This window comes from Lissotriton helveticus, chromosome 8, assembly GCF_964261635.1.
Source record: "Lissotriton helveticus chromosome 8, aLisHel1.1, whole genome shotgun sequence".
NCBI lineage: Eukaryota > Metazoa > Chordata > Amphibia > Caudata > Salamandridae > Lissotriton > Lissotriton helveticus.
Window position 1 is genome coordinate 385671599 of NC_136069.1, and position 21937 is coordinate 385693535.

At 45.5% G+C, this 21937-nt stretch overlaps 2 protein-coding genes across 3 annotated transcripts in view; one reads left to right on the plus strand and one right to left on the minus strand.

The window, feature by feature from the left end:
- The window catches only part of EXOSC8 (exosome component 8), a 238937-nt gene that overhangs the window by 49458 nt on the left and 167542 nt on the right, over window positions 1–21937 (plus strand). For both annotated transcript variants that reach the window (XM_078657200.1, XM_078657199.1), the window contains exon 5: window positions 5909–5954. In XM_078657200.1, the coding sequence (XP_078513326.1) occupies window positions 5909–5954 (46 nt within the window). The remainder of the gene's footprint in view (window positions 1–5908; window positions 5955–21937) is intronic.
- LOC144771650 (uncharacterized) lies at window positions 16044–17955 on the minus strand. Its single transcript, XM_078656009.1, has 2 exons — window positions 17382–17955; window positions 16044–17110 (listed from the first exon to the last, which is right to left on the minus strand). The coding sequence occupies exons 1-2, from the start codon at window positions 17785–17787 to the stop codon at window positions 16104–16106; spliced, it is 1413 nt and encodes a 470-aa protein (XP_078512135.1). The 5' UTR covers window positions 17788–17955; the 3' UTR covers window positions 16044–16103.

A 21937-nucleotide genomic window follows, 5' to 3' on the forward strand; every position in this document is an offset into this window, starting at 1 on the left:
AAACTTCTGGTGGCGAAGCTGAAGGGTGACAAGGGAAGAAAATCTTCGAGATCTCGTTTGAGAAGGGCGAGGACGAGATCGAAGTCAAAATCCAGGTCTCGAGAGGAGTCGTCTTCGAAGTCCGCTTCAGACCATGCTTCGAAGTCGAGGAGGAGACATAAGAAGAAGAGACATGAGTCCCGGCGTCATTCGGTAAGGAGTCGGGCTCGAGGTCACCGAAGAAGGCACGTTCCAAGGTGGTCACTTTGGATGTCTCGGATCAGGAAGGTGAGGCTTCGCCTTCGGAGTCGCAAGTACAGTCGCCGACTCGGACTTCGAATCCGTCTCTGGCGCTGTCCCCGGCCCGAGATGAGGAAGAAGTTAATGTGGATGTGGATTCTGCGGCGCCTGTCGAAGAGCCGAATCCGAACCCTCCACAAGACCAGGCTGAGGATTTTCAGCCTCCTTTCCCAGCTCCAGGCCAGGACCCATCAGCATTTCTAAATGCTATGTTTGGTGTCTTTTCAAGGGCGTGGTACCCCTCTGGCGCACCTTCGGGTCCCATGGGTCCTCTGGCCTTTAATTTAGGAGTCCTTCACTCCTATGGTCCGGCTCCATTTATGCCGTTCATGCCGGCTCCGACGCCGCCATGGCAATACCCGGCTCCGGCGAGGTCGACGCCGGTACCGGCGTTGCCCGCTCCAGATCGACCTCGAGGGCAACCCACTGGGCCATCGGATTCGATACCGACGTCGGTTCCGGCTCCGTCGGAGTCGTTGGTGGATCAGGCGGCAAGGCGTGTTAAGGAGAGGTCCAGGAGAGAGACATAGCGCCTTATGGAGGAGCGCAGATATATGGAGTCACATCCTGATATGGAGGAAGGTGAACTGGAGGATGACTGTTTTGAGGATCTAGCTGATGCTAGTGGCCTGGATTTTTCTCCAGAGTGGGAATTACCATCCGGTTCTGATGCGCCTTCAAGGGACGTCCAGCCTTATCATGTGGTGATGAGGAAGGCAGTGGAGCTTTTACAATTGACTTCCCAACAGTGGAGTTTAAGTCCAATCTTCTAACGGAAGTTTTACATTCACCCAGCTCTGTGGTGGAACCATTGCTTCCGTTTAATGAGGCCTTAACAGAGCCTATTATGGAGGTATGGAAAAAGCCACTGTCCGCACCGGGGGTTTCCAAGAGTGTGGCGAGAAGGTACAGGGTTGCGCCTGAAGACCCTTCTTTTCTGACGTCTCATCCTTCTCTTGAGAGTCTAGTCATACAAGCAGCCTGTTCCAAAAAGACTGTTAGTGCGTTTCCTCAGGTACCTGGAAATAAGGACACCAAAAAACAAGATCCGGTGGCTAAAAAGACCTTCTCCTCTGCGAGTATGGCGTTGAAGTCAACTAATGCCACTTGCCTTATGGGGAGGTATGTGCATGCCCTTATGGATACAATGCGTTCTTTGGCTCCTAAGATTCCTGATGACAACAGGAAGGATTTTGAGGAGGTGTTATCAGACGCACAGGCAGCGGCACGTCAAGTCATACAAAGTGGACTGGACACTGCAGACTCTGTGGCACGTATCATGAGCACCGCGGTTGCCACAAGGAGATCGGCTTGGCTGAAGTCTTCGGACTTTTCAGCAGATGTTCAAGCTGCTTTGCTGGATCTGCTGTTCGATGGATCTGGTCTCTTTGGCAAAAAGGCGGATACAGCCCTAGAAAGATTTAAAGACAGCAGGGCTACTGCCAAATCTTTAGGGCTTCAAGTCAGACGTTCTACGGCCAAGAGGTTCCGAGGGTTTGGACGCTCTTCCTTTTGCAACTTTTGGCAAGGTCAGCAGCAGCAGCAACAGCAGCAGCAGCAGAATCCCTTGTACAGGTCTTATAGAGGAAAACAAAGGGCTCGGCCTCGAGGTCGTCAAGCCTCTTCCTCTACCTCCTCCAACCCCCCCAGCCACAGAAAAGCAGCCCTAGATCCGCCATTCAGGATCATGTGGGTCCGGTGGGGGGTCGGCTTACCTACTTTCTACGGGATTGGGAATCGGTTACATCAGATCTTTGGGTTCTCAATCTCGTAGAAAATGGATGGGTATGCCCTTCCCTTTCGGGAATTCTCTCCCAATTACCCTCTTTGCCAAGGTTTTCGCACAGAGGAACATCTGTTCCTTCTACAGGAGGAAGTCCTCACACTGTTACGAAAGGGTGCGATAGAGGCAGTCCCAGCTCAGGAAAGGGGTCAGGGATGCTACTCCCGGTATTTTCTGATACCCAAAAAGGATGGCAGGCTTCGTCCAATCCTGGATCTCAGGATCCTGAATCTCTATCTGAAACAAGAGAAATTCAAGATGCTCACCCTTGCACAGGTTCTTCAAGCGCTGCTGGAAGAAGACTGGATGGTGTCGCTCGACTTGCAGGATGCGTATTTCCACATCCCAATCCTGAAGTCGCACAGGAAGTATCTCCGTTTTACGGTGGGATCGCAACACTATCAGATTGCGGTTCTTCCTTTTGGAATTACTACTGCGCCTCGAGTCTTCACCAAGGTGATGGCAGTGGTGGCAGCATATCTCAGAAGGTCGGGGATTCCACTATTCCCCTATTTGGACGACTGGCTGATCAAGGCAGAGTCGTCAGAGAAGGTGCTCCAGCATCTGCAGGAGACAACTCAGTTGTTGTACCGGTTGGGTTTTTCGATAAATGTACCCAAGTCTCACCTGGTGCCCTCCCAGCGCAACCTGTTCATAGGTGCTGTACTGGACACAACTGTATGTCGTGCATTCCCTCCACCTCAAAGGATTCGGGACATACAGGAAATGATTCCTTTATTCTACAATGGAGCGGTCGTTCCAGTCCTGAAGGTCCTTCGCCTGCTCGGTCTGATGGCTTCTTGCATTCTGTTGGTCAACCATGCACGCTGGCACATGAGGGCGCTCCAGTGGTGCCTCCGCAGGCAGTGGTATCAACACAACGGAGATCTCGGGAAGTCGATCAGGATCTCCAGAGAAACTGCAGCGGATCTGTTTTGGTGGGGTGTGGAAGGCAATCTGTCTCAGGGAAAGCCTTTTCATCTACCTCCGCCGGTGGCCACAGTGATAACTGATGCATCCACTCTAGGGTGGGGTGCTCATCTGGGGGATCTGGAGGTCAAGGGTCTTTGGTCTCCAGAAGAAAGGTTGTTTCACATCAATCTTCTGGAATTGAGGACGATACGTCTGGCGCTCAAGGCCTTCTTCCCTTCCCTTCGCGGTCCGTCAGTTCAGGTCCTGACGGACAACCCGACAGCAATGTGGTATGTCAACAAGCAGGGAGGAGTGGGGTCGCAGTGTCTCTGCAGGGAGGCTCTGAGCCTCTGGTCCTGGGTTCAGGACCACCAGATTTGTCTGATGGCAAATCCTCTGGCCGGAGTTCTGAACGTGCATGCAGACAGTTTCAGTCGGCAGTTCTCGGCCGACCACGAGTGGAGTCTTCACCCGGAGGTGGTTCGTCACGTCTTTCGGACATGGGGGACTCCTCAGGTGGACCTGTTCGCCATTCGCGAGAATGCTCACTGCCCATCATTCTGCAGCCTCCAGTATCCGATGCAGGGAGCCTTGGAGGACGCGTTTCAGTTGAGTTGGGACTCAAGACTCCTTTACGCGTTTCCTCCCATACCCTTGATTCCTCGGGTTCTGAGGAAGATTCGCCAAGACCGGGCCCAAGTTATTTTGATCGCTCCGGATTGGCCAAGAAGGGTGTGGTACACGGATCTTCTCCACCTCTCCTCTCGCCCGCCGCTCCGTCTCCCGTTCAGGGCAGATCTCCTCTCTCAGATGGAGGGGCAGGTTCTACACCCCCACCTCCAAACATTACACCTTCATGCTTGGAGATTGAACGGGGCAACCTGAACTCTTTTTCTCTCCCTCACGATGTGGTGGATGTCATATTGTCAGCTAGGCGTGACTCCACTAAGTCAATCTATTCTTACAGATGGGCTAAATTTGTCTCTCGGTGTGGGGTGAGATCTGTTGATCCTTTGAAAGCCCATTTATCTGATATACTACAGTTTGCTCTTTCTTTGGCGCAGCAAGGATTGGCTGTTGCTACGGTGAAGGGCTATCTTTCGGTCTTGTCGGCATTTCTCCGTTTGCCGGACCAGGCGTCTCTTTTCTAATCTCTGTGGTTTTGAGATTTCTGAAGGGCCTCACAAATAAGTTCTCTCCTACTCCTTTTATTGTTCCTCAGTGGGATTTAAATCTTGTGTTAACCTACATGATGGGTTCTCCCTTTGAACCCTTGCACAAGTGTCCCATGAGGCTTTTGTCTTTTAAGACCGCCTTCCTGGTTGCGATCACCTCGGCAAGGAGGGTAAGTGAGCTTCAAGCTCTTAGTTCCAAGCCCCCGTTCTTGACCATTCATGCTGATCGAATGGTTCTTAGGACCAGGGCTGCTTTTCTCCCTAAGGTGGTGTCTCCCTTCCACCTAGGTCAATCTATTACCCTTCCTACCTTTTATCCTCCCCCTCACCCTTTCAAGGAGGAGGAGAGGCTACACCGTCTGGACCCCAAGAGGGCGGTGAGTTTTTACCTTGATAGATCTAAAGACTATCAAATGGATGACCAGCTCTTCGTTGTTTTTGCTGGCTGCAAGAAAGGAAGAGCGATACATAAAAGGACTCTTTCAAGATGGATCATCCTCTGTTTAAAGATCTGCTACTCTTTGGCCGGTAAGGATCCTCCAGAGGGTATAAGAGCTCACTCTACTAGAGCTAAGTCTAAGACTTCTGCTCTTTCAAGAGGTGTGCCGGTTGAGGACATTTGTAGAGCGGCGACTTGGGCCTCCCTCCACACTTTTGCAAACCATTATTGCTTGGACACTGAGGTGAGGAGGGAAGGCCACTTTGCGCGCTCTGTCCTCCAGGATTTTCTGGTGTAGAGGAGTGGACACCCTCCTCCGGGAGTGGGGACTGCTGTGGGACTCTATTCACAAGGTGAGGAATCCACTGGCAGATGTATCTATCAGAAGAACAAGTTACTTACCTTCGGTAACGCTTTTTCTGGTAGATACAGTATCTGCCTGTGGATTCCTCACTGACCCACCCGCCTCCCCGTTGTCCACTCTTCTATACCAGAGTTTCTGTAATGTATTTACTTTATTGTCAAGGAATTGTTTATTTAAAATGTTTTATTGCATTTGCTTCACACTGTGTGTGTTACCTTGATATTTGCATTGCGTATACTGTGTATATGCCTACTGTTATTGGTTCGTCTGTGTGCCTCGAAGGCACGGAAAAAAGGGCGGAACTGATGTCATCACGCCGGCTTGGGCCTATTGTAGTGTCGGTGACGTCAGCGGAGTCACGTGCGATGCCGTGCCTCTATGACGTTGTCAACGTCCACGTCGGAGCGAAGCTACAAAAAGAATTTCCGAATGTTGCTGACACAAGGGGATATTCACAAGGTGAGGAATCCACAGGCAGATACTGTATCTACCAGAAAAAGCGTTACCGAAGGTAAGTAACTTGTTCTTCTGGACTGCACTTCTGTGTCTTCTTCCAGGGTCAAACAAGTTACCAGTAGCTCCTGAGCTACCCATTAGAGAACCCTTCATTAAAAAGTCAAGAGTGCATGTACAGACAGTGGTTTGCAATTAAATCAAGAGCGGTGAGTGGTTAACTGAAGTTTGCAGTAAAAATGGAACAGATGTTCCTCAGGGAAAGAGCTTATCTCTGTCACTTTCTATTACTCAGTTCAGAGTTCGTGTTCGCCTTATCAGGTCAGTACTATTGTGCACAATCAAACTTTGAATGTGAAAGATATTGAACTATATCATCTTTAGTTTGCATGGTAATATAACGTATGCACAGTTACCTCCAGCCCCCTGCCTACTCTGAGAAATCGCTATTTTGTTCAGTGTTTAAACATTTTTAATATAATGTAATTTGTGAATGTTTACAGGAGTTTGCAGCACCCACTATAGATGCACCCAATCAAGGATACGTTGGTGAGTGAAAAGGTTAATGCCTATTTTTCCTATTTTAAAAAAAATAAAGTCAATATTATGTAGTAGAGGCAGGCAAATATGCTTTCATTTAACATTACTTTTGGCACCAATAAAGGTAAGAAGTAAAACAAAACTTCAACTCATGAGGAAAATCAAACAGATATCATTTGAATCCCACCAATGCAAAGCAAGTCACCTTTGGAGAAAGTAATATTAGACTGTTAGTCCCTTTCACTCTGTATAAAGCTTACAAAAGTAAAAATTTGAATAGAATTGAGAGGAAAACAATAATTGGGAACAGATGCGTATGGTATTTGAAATTCTGAAAAAAACAATGTCTTAGGAAGATGAATTCTCGACAAGTAAGAGCAGGCATCGTTTCATCTCTACCACACCACACCTCCTCTTTGTAACAGTCTTTACGTTCTGAGGGTGACACTTAAGGGAGTCTGCCAACTGCACCTGCCCTTTTAGAGTGAACAAAAGAGTTTGGCCCCTCCTTGCTTTGATGACATATAAACCAGACCTGTCACCTAGATGGTCCTGTTATTGAATGCTTGCAGTTTGCTGGAAAAAGGATGTGTCTCAGTGAGTCTGTCCTTTGTTTAAATATCCTTTGGAGTTTGTGGGTGGAGTACGATAACTCTTTAAAGCCATTTTTGAGAACTATTCTCAGGAATTTGCATGGCCTCCCCATGCAATAAGCTAGATGGGTGTGACTTCGCTTACTAGTGCTGGTTTCTGTTGTGAGAATTGTATCGCACTTACCTGATTATGTATATGCGTAGGCCCTTGAAATGAGTGCCTGTCTGTTTATCTTTCTATCCCTTGTAGTAAATGCTCCGTGACCTTTTAGATTTTAAAATATAGACTGAACATGGCTTGAATGTATAGTTGTGAGAGCTGCGAGTATCTGAGGCTAATCTGTGCATAACAAAAGGACATCATGGCCTAATAGATCAGGTGTTTGCCTATGGATCTAGAAGGTTGAACAATCAAGTACCTTTGTTGACCTAGGAGGTTGTTTGTTTTCTTATAGATCCGCTTATGGATCTTTTCATTTTAAATGATGAAGTGCTGTAATCTTCACAATTACTGATTATTGACTTGTCTCATGTGGTAGCATTTGTTATGCTGCATGATCTTCCTTGCTGGGAGATCGCTTTGTTCTGCTGGCTTTGTTGTAGTACCCCTTGCCCATGATCTTCCTTGCTTGTAGATCGCTTTGTTCTGCTGGCTTTAATGTAGTACCCCTTGCCCAGTAAACACCAACTTTGATGGTGGTAATGCCCTACTGCATTGCCTCACCGATTCCACATTGCACTCCTTAGGCTCATCTTACAAGCTGCATCACGTCTTATGCAGAACCTGAAGTAATAAGATCCCATCACCTCCCATCTTGATGGAACTCCGTTAGCTCTGCTTGTCAGTTTGCACCATTTTCAAAACCGGCAGCATCATTTACAAAGCCATTGCAGCCAGCACTCATGCTTACCTTGTAGACAAGCTGGTGGTGGTTCTTGACATAGCCACAGCCAGAGCACCATCAGATTGCAATTTAAGAAGTGTAAAAAAGAAAAAAGAGAGCAAGCCTTTTCCATTTTTACACCTAGAATCTGAAATAACATTCTTGTATCCATCAGAACTGCTCAAACGTGGCTACATTTTAGGAAAGCGTTATAGACTCCCTCTTTTAAGAACACCCCATTCAATGCATTAACCCTCAACAACTCTACTTCCTTCCCTATTACTCATTGACTTTATGCATGTCTTCGGACACACACACAGCGGACCACTTGTGTTTGGCTAGGTTTGTGCTATAAAAATACCATAGCAAAAACAAGGAGATGATGGACGGAACGCTGAAACTTTTCAGACACTCCGCCCCAGTCACAGATCTGGGTTGAATCCATCATCATTCTTTAGCTCACTTCACCACCTCTGTTCAGACCCAGCTATATGCAAATCATTCTTGACCCTGTGCCTCATGGGAACAGTCCAGCCCGAACACTGTGGGACAAAATCAAAGAACAAACAAAAGCAAACAACCAATAGCTTGCATTCAGTATTCAATAATTACTAGCATGTCAAAATGTGTCCAAGCAAGGAGCGGGTGGGCTAGAGCTACATTCATGGACTTTTAAGCAAATTATTCATAAGTAGGGCTCCCGGTTTTATGGTATTTATTTTTTCTACATTTCCGTCTGTATTTATCCATATTTTATTTTTTGCTAATTTTGTCTGTATTTATCCATTTCTATTTTGTGTTTCCTGTATAAATGAAGCTGCCATGGGTATTTTTCCACATTTATTTGACTGATAAATGCACATTCACATTTGACTGCCAAAAGGCTTCAGCAGTATACAGTGCAATAGTGTTATCTGTAAACACTTGCATTGCAGAATAGCATAAATAACTGTATCTGCACTTAATTAAGCTTAATTAGAAAATGAATTGTTTTTTTTTATCTCCCCTACCTCTCAGTCTGTACACCTACTGACCTGCACTCACGATTAACAGTAGAAAAAAACATCCAAAAAAGACCTATTTTCCATATTTTTCTGTATTTAAAAAAATAGTTTTCTGTCTGTATTTATCTGTAAAAATCAGTAAAAACTGGGAGCCCTAGTCATAAGTCATCAAAGGTTTGCCAATAAATTGTCAGTAAGCTGTAAACAGATTGACAATTAATTTGTCCAATAACAGTCATTTCGGTAACTTTGGTAACCTTGCCAAGCCTGGTAAGCCACAAGTCAGGAGCGAGCAGAATGGGCTGCACTGAAAACTGAGAAGTTTTGTATCAAACTTCTCAGCACATTAAACCCACACTGATGCCAATGTGGGATTTAATGAAAAATGAACACAGAAGGCATCTTAGAGATGCCTCCTGAAAAACGACCTACCACTACCCTGTACCCAGGCTGAGTGGCTGCTTTCAACTGCCACCGAAAGACGTGTCTGGACCCCTGGGTCGAGAGCCTGCTGCTCTCGAGGGCCTGAAAGCTATGCACATCCTGGGACGAGGTGCTAAGCCTCCTCCCTCAGGATGGGCAGGGCCCATGAACGGGAATCTCCAAAGGCCTGCCACCTTTGTAAGCTTCCCCAGGCCTGTTACTGCTTTCAGGTCTTGGGCAGGAGAATCGGCAGGAAAACCAAGTGAGGAAGGGAAGTGTGCCCGCCCACTTTTGCCAACCTCATCCCTCAGGTGAAGGAGGCGAGGTGAAGCACAACTCTCAGTCCCCACCATCATAGCAGATGGGGGGACCCAGCCAACCAGATTGAGGCATATGCTCTCCTCCCACTGGAGGGTGGCATAATAGGGGGTGTATCCACCCCAAGGTATAGATCCATTGGTCCCAACCTTTTTGTACCTAAAACTCTCCTAAATCTAGTATGTAAGGGGCACCCCAAACCTTGCCTCCTCCGACAAGAAACTACAAGAAGAAAAGAAGGACCGAACAGCTGTGCCGAAGCTAAGAGGAGGAAGAGGACACCAACTTACTTGGCCCCAGCCCTACCGACCTGTCCCACCTCGAACCTGCAGAAGCAAAACTCCTGTATGTCCTACAACCAGCAGCCTCAAAAAGCCAGAGGACCTGACCTGCCCTGCCTTGCCTTCCTAACCAAAGACTTTGTCTCCTGTAAACACCGGATTTGTTCACCAAAAATCTCTAGCTCCTGCGAAATCTGTGAGTCTAGTGGAGTGGTGTGGCTCACTGGTTAGAGGCGGCAGACCCGGAAGCAGAGAACGGCCCGGGACCAGGGTTCAATTCCCGACGCGTCTGGGTCGTGGACCAGGGTCAGCGGACTCGATAATTCTCGGAGATACCCAGTAGGGACCATCTCACAGGGATAGCCAGGACGGGTTCCCCAGCGGTCTACAGCGCCACGACGCCTCAGGGCAGCAGTGCGCTTTACAAGACACATACATTTACATTTACATGTGCGAGTCTGCACCCGTCGCCCACAGCCTGAGTTTGAGTTCCCCAACATCACGAGGAGGTCTCCCCGGTGATCTTGACCCGAGATCCAAAAAACCCAGACCTGCCTCAAGCCTCCAGCTGATGCCTGCACCCTAAATCCGGAAGGTCTCCCCAACCGAGACCTGGAGCTGAAAAGATCTGACCCTAAAAGACACCCCTGCATCTGAAGCCCCACAGCTTTGGGTGGCCCTACCGATGGGGTCTTTTCAACCCCCGACATCCCAACTGACCTCTCCAAGTGGTGGTCGCACCCAGAAGACCTTTGTCTCCGAGCCTGCAATTTGTTTGTTCCTTTAAATGGGGTTTCTCCGGTTTGCAGTCTGCCCGATGCCAAAACAGCACGCTGCACCCAGCCGCCCTAGTGCCGCTGAGGGTGCACCTTTGGTGCTGTCTTGAACCCCAATTTGTCCTGAGTTTAAGTCCAGGAGCTTTGCTCCCACAACCTTGCGGCCTGCTCGTAAGCAGCCACCTTCTGGAGGCCCCCTGGCCCCCATTCGATAACATTGGGCCTCCGCACTCTGCACCCGTCCGCCCTAGTACTGCTGAGGGTGTAACCAGAGTGTATCCTTGACCCTGGGGGTCACCTGAGTCTAACCCCAGAATACCAACTCCCACAACCGAGTACTTACCTTTAAACCGATAACACTATTTCCCCTAAAGGATAACATTGACTGTTTTTCTGGGAAAGGTTTTTAAGTGTGGAGTTGGAAAATCTATGAAAATATTTAAAACTGTAACCGAATAACAAGTACTTACCTGTTTACAGGAAATGTCTCAGTGCAGTATCCAGGTACACTACACCTTGTAAGAAAGGTAATCTGTAAAGAAATCCACTTGATATTTTATTGAAAAGCCAACAACAGAGTATATGTACCATATTTCAAAGCATTGCATGACCAGTAGTTCTACTGTAATCAAACCAAAGTATATTTACCACTGCAATTCAAACTGTATTATTATTACCACAAAGTATAAATCACTTACCTGTGCCAGGCTTGTTTGGTTCTAGTATATAAAATAACTATAAGGATATTTTCATACAAAACCAATTGGTCTGAAGTTCAGTCTTTAAGTGTGTGACAATCATTTGCTCATTGAGTGTGTACAACAAATGCTTAACACTACCCTCTGATAAAGCCTTACTGATAGACCACACTACCACAAATGGAGAGTAAGGTGCTATCTACTTTTATCTCTGCCTACCTTTTGGGGTTCCACTGGATTCTGTGCAAACTATACCTCACTTTGGTATAGAAAATACTGAGCCAGCTTCCTACAACAGTCCATGTATTCCTATGGAAAGAAATGAAGTTATCAGTTAACAGGTAAGTACTCTGTCATTGGGGTTAAGTTTCTGGGGTTAGAACAAGGGTTCCCCCAGGGTCAAGGATGCACTCTCAAAGCACCCTCAGCGGCACTAGGGAGGCCGGGTGCAGAGTGCTGAGGCCTATTGTTATCCAATGGGGGACAGGGGGCCTCCGGTTGGTGGCTGCTCACGAGCAGGCCACAAGGTTGTGGGAGCCAAGCTCCTGGGGTTTAGTTCAGAGCAAAGGGGATATGAGTTGGGGTGCCTAGTCTAAATATTGAATCGTAAATATCGACCTACAGAAATATCGAGTTGGAAATATCGAAGGTACAGAATATCGAGGTCAAGAATATCATTGGACAGAATATCGACCCTAAGGTAAGTAATATCTAATTCTTTTATATACCGATGTAAGTAATATCGAAGTTAGTAAGATCAATATCAAATATATCGATGTTACTAATCTCGATATTACTAATATCGATATTTCTATTATTATCTATTTTATTATGTATTTAATATGTATGTTTTATATGTTTTTTGTTAAGTATTCTACTGGTTTTAAATTAAATGTATACTATTTTTATATGTTAATAATGTTTTTTTGTCAATTTTGTGCTTAAGTACCAGAGCGAGTTGTGGGTTTATAGGGGAATAGGGTGGGAAGTAATTTAATTATACCAAATTAATGATTAATTTTTAGGAATTGTAAATTAATTTTAATTAATTTTTGCATTTAAGTTCTGTAGCGGTTTGTGGGTTTATAGGGGAATTGGGTGGGAAGTAATTTAATTGTAATTAAGTAGTCTTTTTATTTATTGGTATTGATGATTATTTTATTTCTAATTAATTGGCAATTTTTTTTAACTGCCAATTAATTTTTTTAGTTGTCAATTAATTTTTTATGAATTGGTAATTTGTATTAATTGGTAATTAATTTTTATTAATTGGTAATTAATTTTTATTATTTGATAATTGTTAAGCGTATTTTATTATTGGATTGTGTTGTGCGTTTATAGGGGATTAGTGTTGGAAGTAATTGAAATCTGAGTAATTATTAAATTTATTCGGTATTGATTAATTTATTGGACATTAATTATTAATTGATAAATATGTTATTATAATTTTTGGTTATGAAAATGTATTTATTGATTAATCATTAATTGGTAAATATTAGTTATTTATTGATATTTTAATTAGTATATTAAAAAGTAATTAATTGGTAATTCATGTTTAATACATTTTATTTTTTGGTATAAAAATCATTTTATTCTATATTCGTCAATTGGTAATCAATGTTTAATATGTTTTTGTTATGAAAAATATTTTATTCAATATTTATTATTTGGTATTTAATATGTATTTAATATTTATTGGTATTTATTATTAATTTATTGTTAAATATTCAATAGGAATTATGTTTTTATTAATTATTAATGGGTATTTGTAAATGATGTAGTTATTTAAAAATTAAATTATTAATTATTTTAAATACAAAAATTATTTATAAGTATTTTATATTTAACTTCTATGCTATCCAACGCTTTCCCTACTGGTCCACTCTCTGGAGTTGGAATAGTAATTTTGACCCCTACTCTATCCACCGCTTTCCCTACTGTTGCACTCTCTGGAGTGGGAATAGTAATTTTTACCCCTACGCTTTCCAACACTTTCCCTACTGTTGTACTTTCTGGAGTGAGAATAGTAATTTTAAGCCCTAAGCTATCTAACATTTTCATTACTGTAGTTTTTTTGCTGAGTTTGAATTGTAGTTTTATTTCTTTAGCTATTTAATATTTTTTGTATTGTTTTAGATAATGTAGTATATCATTAATTTAAATATTGAAAGTAAATTGATTTTTTTAAATTTATTAAACCTAATGGGGTCGATTCCAATCCGGGAAACTAATCCGTACGACGATTCGTAGCCGTTTCTGTCCGAATCGCGTAGTACGATCCGTTCCGAGAAAATACGTCCGAATCATTGCGAACCGTACGAAAATGAAGGATAAATCCGTACGACATCGACTCGCACACTGAACCGTACAATTCGTAAAAATGCCTTACGACCCGCCAAGTACGATCCGGACCGGGGAATGAGTACGCGATTGGTACGGTAAACGTCACGTATGAGCAATCCGTACGGAGGGCAACACTATCACATACTCACCGCCCCTAAAATCAAGTGGTGTACGCATGGGGTGTACGCACCTTACACCTACGACCTTGGGGTGTACGAATCGTACCCCTACGATCCGTACACCTACGATCATGGGGTGTACGCACGGGGACATATGCCCCGTACCCCTGAAATCGAGGGGTGTACGCACCGTACCCCGATGCACCGTACCCCTGCAGTCATGGGGTTGTATGCACCGTACCCGGAGGGGTCTGTTTCATACGCATTTCGAGGCGAAATCTGCTTTTATGGACGTTTTAAGCTCCTGTAGAAAAAGAGTCGTACGGAGTGTTGTCAATACGATTCGTACTTGCTGGGTCGGAAAATGCAGCTTCGATCCCTACGGACATCGCGTACTGCACATTCCGAATGCGATTCGTACGGATTAGTGAGTTGTACGGTCTTCGGTACGATTCGTATGGAGAATTGCTTTGGGTACACAACGTACTACATCATACGTACGGGTACGGATCTGCATACGATTCGTACGGGAAAAACGCTCCGTACAGCTATTCGGAGGGCATTTTACCGAATCGGAATCTGTCCCAATGTGTGTAGATGGATTTTTAATTTATAGTATTTTTAAATAATTTATAAATTATTAAAATAATTATTAAAACTCATCATTAAGTAAGTATATATAATATATATTTTATGTATGTTTAATCTATATGCATTACTTATTAATTTTAAACATTATATATTTGTAACTGTTTGTTTTATTAAAATAATTATTAAAACTCATCATTAAGTAAGTATATATAATATATATTTTATGTATGTTTAATCTATATGCATTACTTATTAATTTTAAACATTGTGGGCCAGATGTAGGTAGGCTATTACCGATCGGAATCGGCCGAAAATACCGATTATCGGCCGTTTCCGATCGGTAGTGAGCGTTCGATATGTAGGTGACCAAAAATAGGCTGAATCGGTAATTATACCGATCGTTATGATTACCGAGCAGTAAAATACCGAAAATTGAATGTTACCTATCGGTAATGTTACCTATCGGTAATGTTACCTATCGGTAATGTTACCTATCGGTAATGTTACCTATCGGTAATGTCACCGATCGGTAATGTTACCTATCGGTAATTTTACCTATCGGTAATGTCACCGATCGGTAAAGTTACCGATCGGAAATGTTACCGATCGGTAATGTCACAGATCGGTATTGTTACCGATCGGAAATGTTACAGATCGGTAAATAAAAGTAGGTAAAATTGAAAATCGAGATGTAGGGAGGCCCAGAAATACCGATTTTGCCTCAAAATCGGTATTTGAGAGTCGGAATTTACCATGGATTCAAATCAGGTGGTAACCAGGTGCAGCCTATAAAAAAGGACCCAAAATGCAATTCAGTTTGCACAATGGCGGCATTCTATGTAATAGCAAGACGTCTACGGCTACGGGAGGAAGGAGAGAGGGAATGGCTGAGACAGGAGCAGGTCTACAGGCAGAGGGTCACCCTGTTGATGCTGACAGAGGAGGAGATAGTACAAAGGTACAGGTTGGCTCCAGAAACCATCATGGAGCTCATCAGGGACCTTAAACCACTGTTGGAGCACCCCACCCCAAGGGCACATGCAATACCAGCACATGTGCAGGTGCTGTGCAGCCTCCACCTGCTGGCGTCAGGGAGCTACCAGAGCGTGGTTGCTGTGGCGGGAGGGGTGACCCAGAGCAGCCTCTCAAGGTTCTTCCACAGATTCCTTGACGCCATGTTGCACAGGATGGAGCATTATATTTCATTTCCATCCACCCATGCTGAACTGGTACAAACAAAATCAGACTTTTACCAGATGGCAAGATTTCCCCATATCATCGGATGCATTGATGGGACACACATCCCCATTTGTCCCCCTGCTGCCACCGAATACATTTACCGCAATAGGAAGTCAAGCCACACCATCAACGTCCAGGTGATTTGCAATGCAAAGTACGTTATCACAGACCTTGTAGCTAAATTCCCTGGAAGTACACATGACTCCTATATATTTCAGAACAGCGGCATCTATGAACGGCTGTCAGCAGGGGAATTTGGCGAAGGATACCTCCTAGGTAAGACAGAGTCTGCGACAGCATTCACACATATTGCAGTGAGACTTACAAGTATACATGTGACTAATGTACTCCCATTTCCCTTTTAGGAGACAGTGCATATGCCCTACGTTCTTTTATTCTCACTCCCTACCTCAACCCCTCCACACCCAGCCAAAGGAGGTATAACCGGGCACATAAAAGTACAAGGAATGTGGTTGAACGGACATTTGGCATCTGGAAGAGCCGATTTAGATGCCTTCACAAGAGTGGAGGCGCAAGGCAGTATACCCCCATAACATGCTGCAAAATCATAGCTGCCTGTGCCATGTTGCACAACTTGGCTGTCAAAAAGGGTACAGAGGTGGAGTTGGAGGAGTACGAGGACTATGATGACGACAATGCCGTGCCTGACATACAACCTGCTGGAGTCACAACACCAAGTGATGGGAGATACAGGCGTGACGAAATAACAGCCAACTATTTCTGAGTAAGTAATGACACACAGACAGGTTGTGAATGGAAGTAAAGTATTTATCTGTTGGCACGAACTTACAGCACTTAGGTGCAACAAATTAACATGTACAAAGGTGGGGACAACATGTCCAGGGTTACTTCACCCAAACTTTTAAAGTCACTTTCTCTGCCGCTTCCCAGACACACTGGGAGTATCCCCACTGCCTTCCTCCAGGCTTGAAGGCTCAGCTGTGCGCCTCCGGCCCCTACGAGCAGGCACCACAGCACTACCCAAGCTGCTGCGGCTACTACTGTCCTCCCCTTCAGCCACATCCAGGGCAGGATTGTGAGCAGCATTACTGATCATCATTGCCTCTAGGGCACTGGTTATTTTGGCTATGCCCCTTGTGACCTCTGCTGTATTTTGTGTTAGGCTTTCCTGCATATTGTTTCCTCTCCTGCATAGCTGTGCAGTGGCAGTGGCAAGGCGATTCAGCGCCCTGTTGGTAGCGCGGGTGTCCCTGCGCCTTGTATTCTCTATGTGGTCCATCTTGTCGCACAGCTGCGTGATAGCAGACGTAATACCAGCAACTAGGTTGTCATTTGATTTTACCATGTCCCTGCTGCAATTGGCTATATCAGTAATGCCCTTCCCCATCTCTCCTACAGTTTGATTGAGAGCACGGAATTGCCGGTGGCAGGCCTGGATGGATCTGCCCTGCATGCGCTGGATGCGCACCATGCTTCCCTCCAGCCCCCGGAAGACAGTGCCTTCTCCAGTGCCTCCTGCAGTGCTGTGCATGCGGCGACGTCTTGGCATGGTGTCTTCATCAGTGTTTGCCTGCGGTGCAGCATGAGGCATAGGTGGAGTTTGCTCAGCCTGATCTAATGCTGCCTCCATCAAGGGCAGTGTGGCCACGAGTCGCCTCCTGGCTGGTGGTGTTGCAGGTGCAGCCTGTTGCATTACTGGGGAAGTCTCCGGTGAGAATACCAATGCAGGTGATTGTGACAGGTGTGGGGAGTGTGGAAGGTCGGGGGTGAGGCCTGTCTCCTCCTCCTGTGCAATGCCACTTGTGTCCTCCTCATCTTGCGATGGTTGCTCATGGCTTGGCCCTGCCTCCTCACTCTCCTCCCTCGCTGCTGCAGTCCCTGGTGTCGATGTGCCTTGCTTGGCTGATGGTGCCCCTAGGTGTAAATAAGCGTATGTACATTGATTGTTACTGTGTCACAGTGACTATAAATAAATCTTTACACATTTAACTTTCATGATTCTGCAATACTTTCACTGCCTTGCTGATGTCTGTTCAGTTATACATGGTCTAATATTGGCAGACTACATTTCCCATTATGCATTGCTCCTGTATAGTGCTAGCAGTACTGGACTGGGCTTGGCCTGTGCTCAGAGGTTTAAGGGATGCTGCTTGGTATGGGGTGTTGTGCTGCGCATGCATCTTACCTTTTGATTTGGCTCGGGCTGAGCTGTCCACTGCTCCCAGTCCCACCACACTGTCTGGCTCGATGGTAGACGCCACCAACTCCTCCAGCTCAGTCAGGGGGGGTGCTGGATTCCTGCCTCCTCCAGTGACACCAGCCTGTTTATGCAGCTCTGCAAGCTTCCTCTTGGTTTGGCTCCTGAGGTCATAGAATCTTTTCTTTAAATCCTCCATGCTCCTGCTGGTGACTCCCACTGCATTTACCCTTTCCACTATGTGCAGCCACAGCTTTCGCTTAGCTGACTCAGCCATGGTGAGGGAGAGCTTCCCAAATAGTTGGGTGTGCACCTTGACCACCTCCTCGACTAGGAGTTCAAGCTCAGTGTTGCTGAACTTAATTTTTCTCTTTCTCTCACTGCTGCTTGACATTATTCCTGGGTTTTCAACACAAACAACTCTCTCCCTGCTCCTCTCTCTGTGTGCTCTGCTCTGCCTGTCTCCAGAACTTTCTAATGAGTTGCACCTGGCTGGGCAGGCACTTCCTGGGAGGAAGGGGGAGGGTGGTTGCACCTGATTGGCTGTTGTGTTCAGTTTCACTTTTGTTTGCTGCACGTTTGTTTGTAATACCGATCGGTATTTACCGATCGGTATTTACCGATCGGTATTACAGATCGGTATTACCGATCGGTATTACAGATCGGTATTTCCAATGCATTCCTATGGGACTTTTGGCCCATAGGAATGCATTGGAAATACCGATCTGTAATACCGATCGGTATTTACCGATCGGTAATACCGATCGGTAAATACAGATCACCCGTTACCGATTTTTACCGATTCGGTATATTTTTCCGATTTTTTACCTACATATCATTTTCCGATTTTTAAATACCGAATCTGTAAAAATCGGTAAAATTCGGTATTTAAAAATCGGTAAAATGGATTTACCTACATCGGGCCCTGTATATTTGTAACTGTTTGTTTTATTTATAAGTATTATTTACTTTATTTTACATATTTTTTAACAGAAAAAACGATGTTTTTAATAATGATATTTTTAACATTGATATTTTATTTTCGATATTTTTGTACTTACCATATTGTAGATAGGATGTCGATATGTTTGCCTTCGATATTCTTGCGTTGATATTTTTTTAGGTCTATATTCTGTCAGTGATTCCCGAGTTAGTACCGAAAGTACACCTGCAGCGGCACAGGGGTGGCTCGGTGCAGGGTGCTGTTTTGGTATCAGGTTCCCTGTTTATTTCAACAAGGTTTCTCCTGTTTCAACAAAGACTACAGGCTCTGTGACGAAGATCTTCTGGAGGCGACCAGGGACACCGCTGGTTGGACTACCCAAGGCCGTGGGACTTTGGGGGTAGGGGTGTCTTTAGGAGTCGTGTTTTCTTACTAACGCCGGTCAGGGGGATCCTCCAGAAAGAGGCTGCAGGCTTTGCTGGGAGATTCGAGGCAGGTCAGAGATCACCAGATCCCAGGTCAGGATTGCCGGGGAGACCTCCTCGTGGAGTTGGGCCACTCGGGCCGTGGGCGTCTGGTGTAGAGTTGCGCCTACTCGCCGATTTGGCCGGAGCCAGAGTCTTTGGGTGAACAAATCTGGTGCTCAAGAGAGAATCTTTTCTGTGGAAGGCAGGACAGGTCCTTTGGGTTCTTGAGGTTGCTGGCTACAAGACACACTGGGATTTTGCTTCTGCATGTTCGAGGTGAGGACAGGCTGGTAGGGCTGGGGCCAAGTCAGTGGGTGTCCTCCTCCTCTTAGCTTCAGCACGGCTCTTCGGTCCTTCATCTTCTTTTCTTCTTGGTCAATTCTTGTCTAAGGAAGGAAGGTTTGTGGTGGCCCCTAAATACTAGATTAAGGAGCGGTACAGGTAGGTAAAGGTTAGGAGCAATGGGTCCCTTCCTTTGGGTGGGTACACCCCCTATTATGCTACCATCCAGTGGGCGAGGGGCATATGCCTCACTCTGGTTGGCTGAGTCCCCCCATCTGCAAGATAGTGGGGACTGAGAACTGTGCTTCATCTTGCCTCCTCCACCTGAGGGGTGGGGTTGACAAAGGTGGGCACACCTCTCCTCTTCACTTGCTTTTCCCGCTGATTCTCCCACCCAAAGTGGGGGTCAGAACCGGTGGGGGCCAGGTGCTTGAAGCAGCAACAGGCCTAGGGAAGTTCACAAAGGTGACAAGTCTTTGAAGCATCCCCTTCGTGGACCCTGCCCATCCTGAGGTAGGAGGCTTGGCACCTTGTCCCAGGATTTGCATTGCTTCAGAACCTAGAGAGCAGCAGGCTCTCGACCTAGGGGTCCAGAAACATGTCTGGTGGTGGCAGCTGGCGAGCAGCCACTCAGCCTGGACACTAGTGTTAGATCGTTTTTCAGGGGGCATCTCTAAGATGCCCTCTGTGTGCCTTTTCATTAAATCTCACACTGGCATCAGTGTGGGTTTAATGTGCTGAGAAGTTTTGATTCCAAACTTCCCAGTTTTCAGTAAAGCCATCATGGTACTGTGGAGTTCGTAATGACAAACTCACAGCACCATATACTCTTAAGCGCATTACTTCACTTACAATGTCTAAGAATTGACTTAGACACTGTAGGGGTACAGGGCTCATGCAACTGTACCCTCACCACTGATATGGTGCACCCAGCTAGAGGGGTGGCTGTCCAATGCCAGCACAGTGGGTAGCAGGCATGGCACACAGGGATGTGTGCCCTGTCCACTCTTCACTTTGTTCTGCACCAAAACACACAGCCTGCAAAGGCAGTGTGTGCGTGTAAAGGTACAGGACCTCTAAAGGTGGCACAATAAGTGCTGCCGCCCTTAGAGGCCTTGCTCGGCCACAGTGCCCTTGGTACTGGTGGTTCCATTTACAAGGGACTAACCTGTGGCCAAAGAGTGGCAATTGGGATTTGTTTTCAATGCAGTTTAGGGAAAAAACATAGGCCCTGGGCATCTGTTTGACAGGAACCCAGGGCACACTGAGTCAAAGCACATCAGCAGTTTAAGCAAAAAGTGGGGGCAACCATGCAAAAAGAGACTACTTTCATACACTTGTCATGTATTCCTATAGGTTCTGAATCGATCCCCCTATTCCTGACCCTATTCTGGTTAAACTAACTATCAAGTTAACTAACAGTCAGCCCATGAGGCAAGAAAAGCCCCCATGATGCAGATACCGTTATCTGACGCAGTCACACTACGGCACAGGAACGTGTTATCGGATTAGGTCATAACGCTTGAGATCTAATTAGACAAGCGACATTCCTCCAGCCCCTGATAAGGCATACGACGTTCTCATAACAAATCAAACCTATGACAACCTGGAAAATCCGTGCGGCCATTGTTTTGATTTCACAGAGAACTTCAGTAAAAGAATGTGCTAACGAGCAAGTCGTATGACATCTTTATTGACGTATCTATGTCCATCCTTACGTCAATCTCGGCACCTTTAAGGTATAAATATTGCCGATCTTGCCCTATGCAAACACACGCGTGGTGACGAGACGGAGCAGCCATACTTGCCGAAGCCCAGAAGCAGAGCAGACCCCGCTGGCAGCAGCCCCGCCTTCCTGACGCGCTGAGAGACGCGCTGCTATCTCTTGCCGAGAGACCCAGCACCGGCGCTTTCGGGCAGCCCTCGCAGGCAGCCTGGATTATCGAGAGCAGAGAAAGAGATACCATTCCTCATTCATCCTAACTTCCAGGTACAGAACTGAATAACCCCTCACAGAGAATTCTTTAGTTATTCACTTGGCAAAAACAAACTTAACTTAAACTGTAACTTTCTATTCCCGCCCACGCATTAGACTTAGGTCAGGTACACGGGGTAGGCGTATTTAGAAACACCAGTTGAGTACGTTTAGTCAAATGTATATGTGTATGTAAATATATTTTAATCATTTTAAACATCATATGGCTCAGAAACCATATCAATGTTTTTAGAGTATTATTTTATACTATTGCTTTTAATGTATGCACTTTACTTAACTATAAGTATTGCAATAATATCGATCCATTTCTCTTGTACGAGAAAAGAGACTGATCAATAAATAACACCTTTTTATTGAACACGCCCGTCTCTTCCTTTTCTCTACAATCTGATGAGACTAAGAATGCACGTACTGACTGAGTAAAATAATTGCCTTGTGCTCACACGACTCTGGAGATACACTCTTGATTAGGGGAGAGCAAAGTTGTCATGTTCTATGGTTGTCAGAAACTAAATCCCTTCTTGTCTAATCAGGGGAGTTAATTCTTTCCTGAACATTCGAGAAAGTTTCTAGCGAACTCTGAGCTACGCTGGCAAACCCAAAACTTAAGTCTAGTATCGACAGTAGTAGACCTAGTTAACGTCTGGCCTAGGCCTTTACTGCTGTAGGTATTATTCCAATGCGCAGAGCCTATTGGGAAGATAGGAACTACACTACACACTCTGGTGCTCACTTACGTAACCACCCTGGGGCCTAACCGTTGCACATCAAATTTGATGTAAGCTGCTTTCAATTATTTCTTTAGCAATTTAGCTTTCTAGTAGTTATGTGTTTTGTTGATGCTAGCATCTTCTAC

Bases quoted from the DNA above. Each gene is read 5' to 3' on its own strand.
- LOC144771650 (XM_078656009.1), bottom strand. From the start codon at position 17,787: ATGTCAAGCAGCAGTGAGAGAAAGAGAAAAATTAAGTTCAGCAACACT. The intron at 17,111-17,381 runs GTAAGATGCATG...ATTTACACCTAG, and splicing joins AGCCCGAGCCAAATCAAAAG to GGGCACCATCAGCCAAGCAA.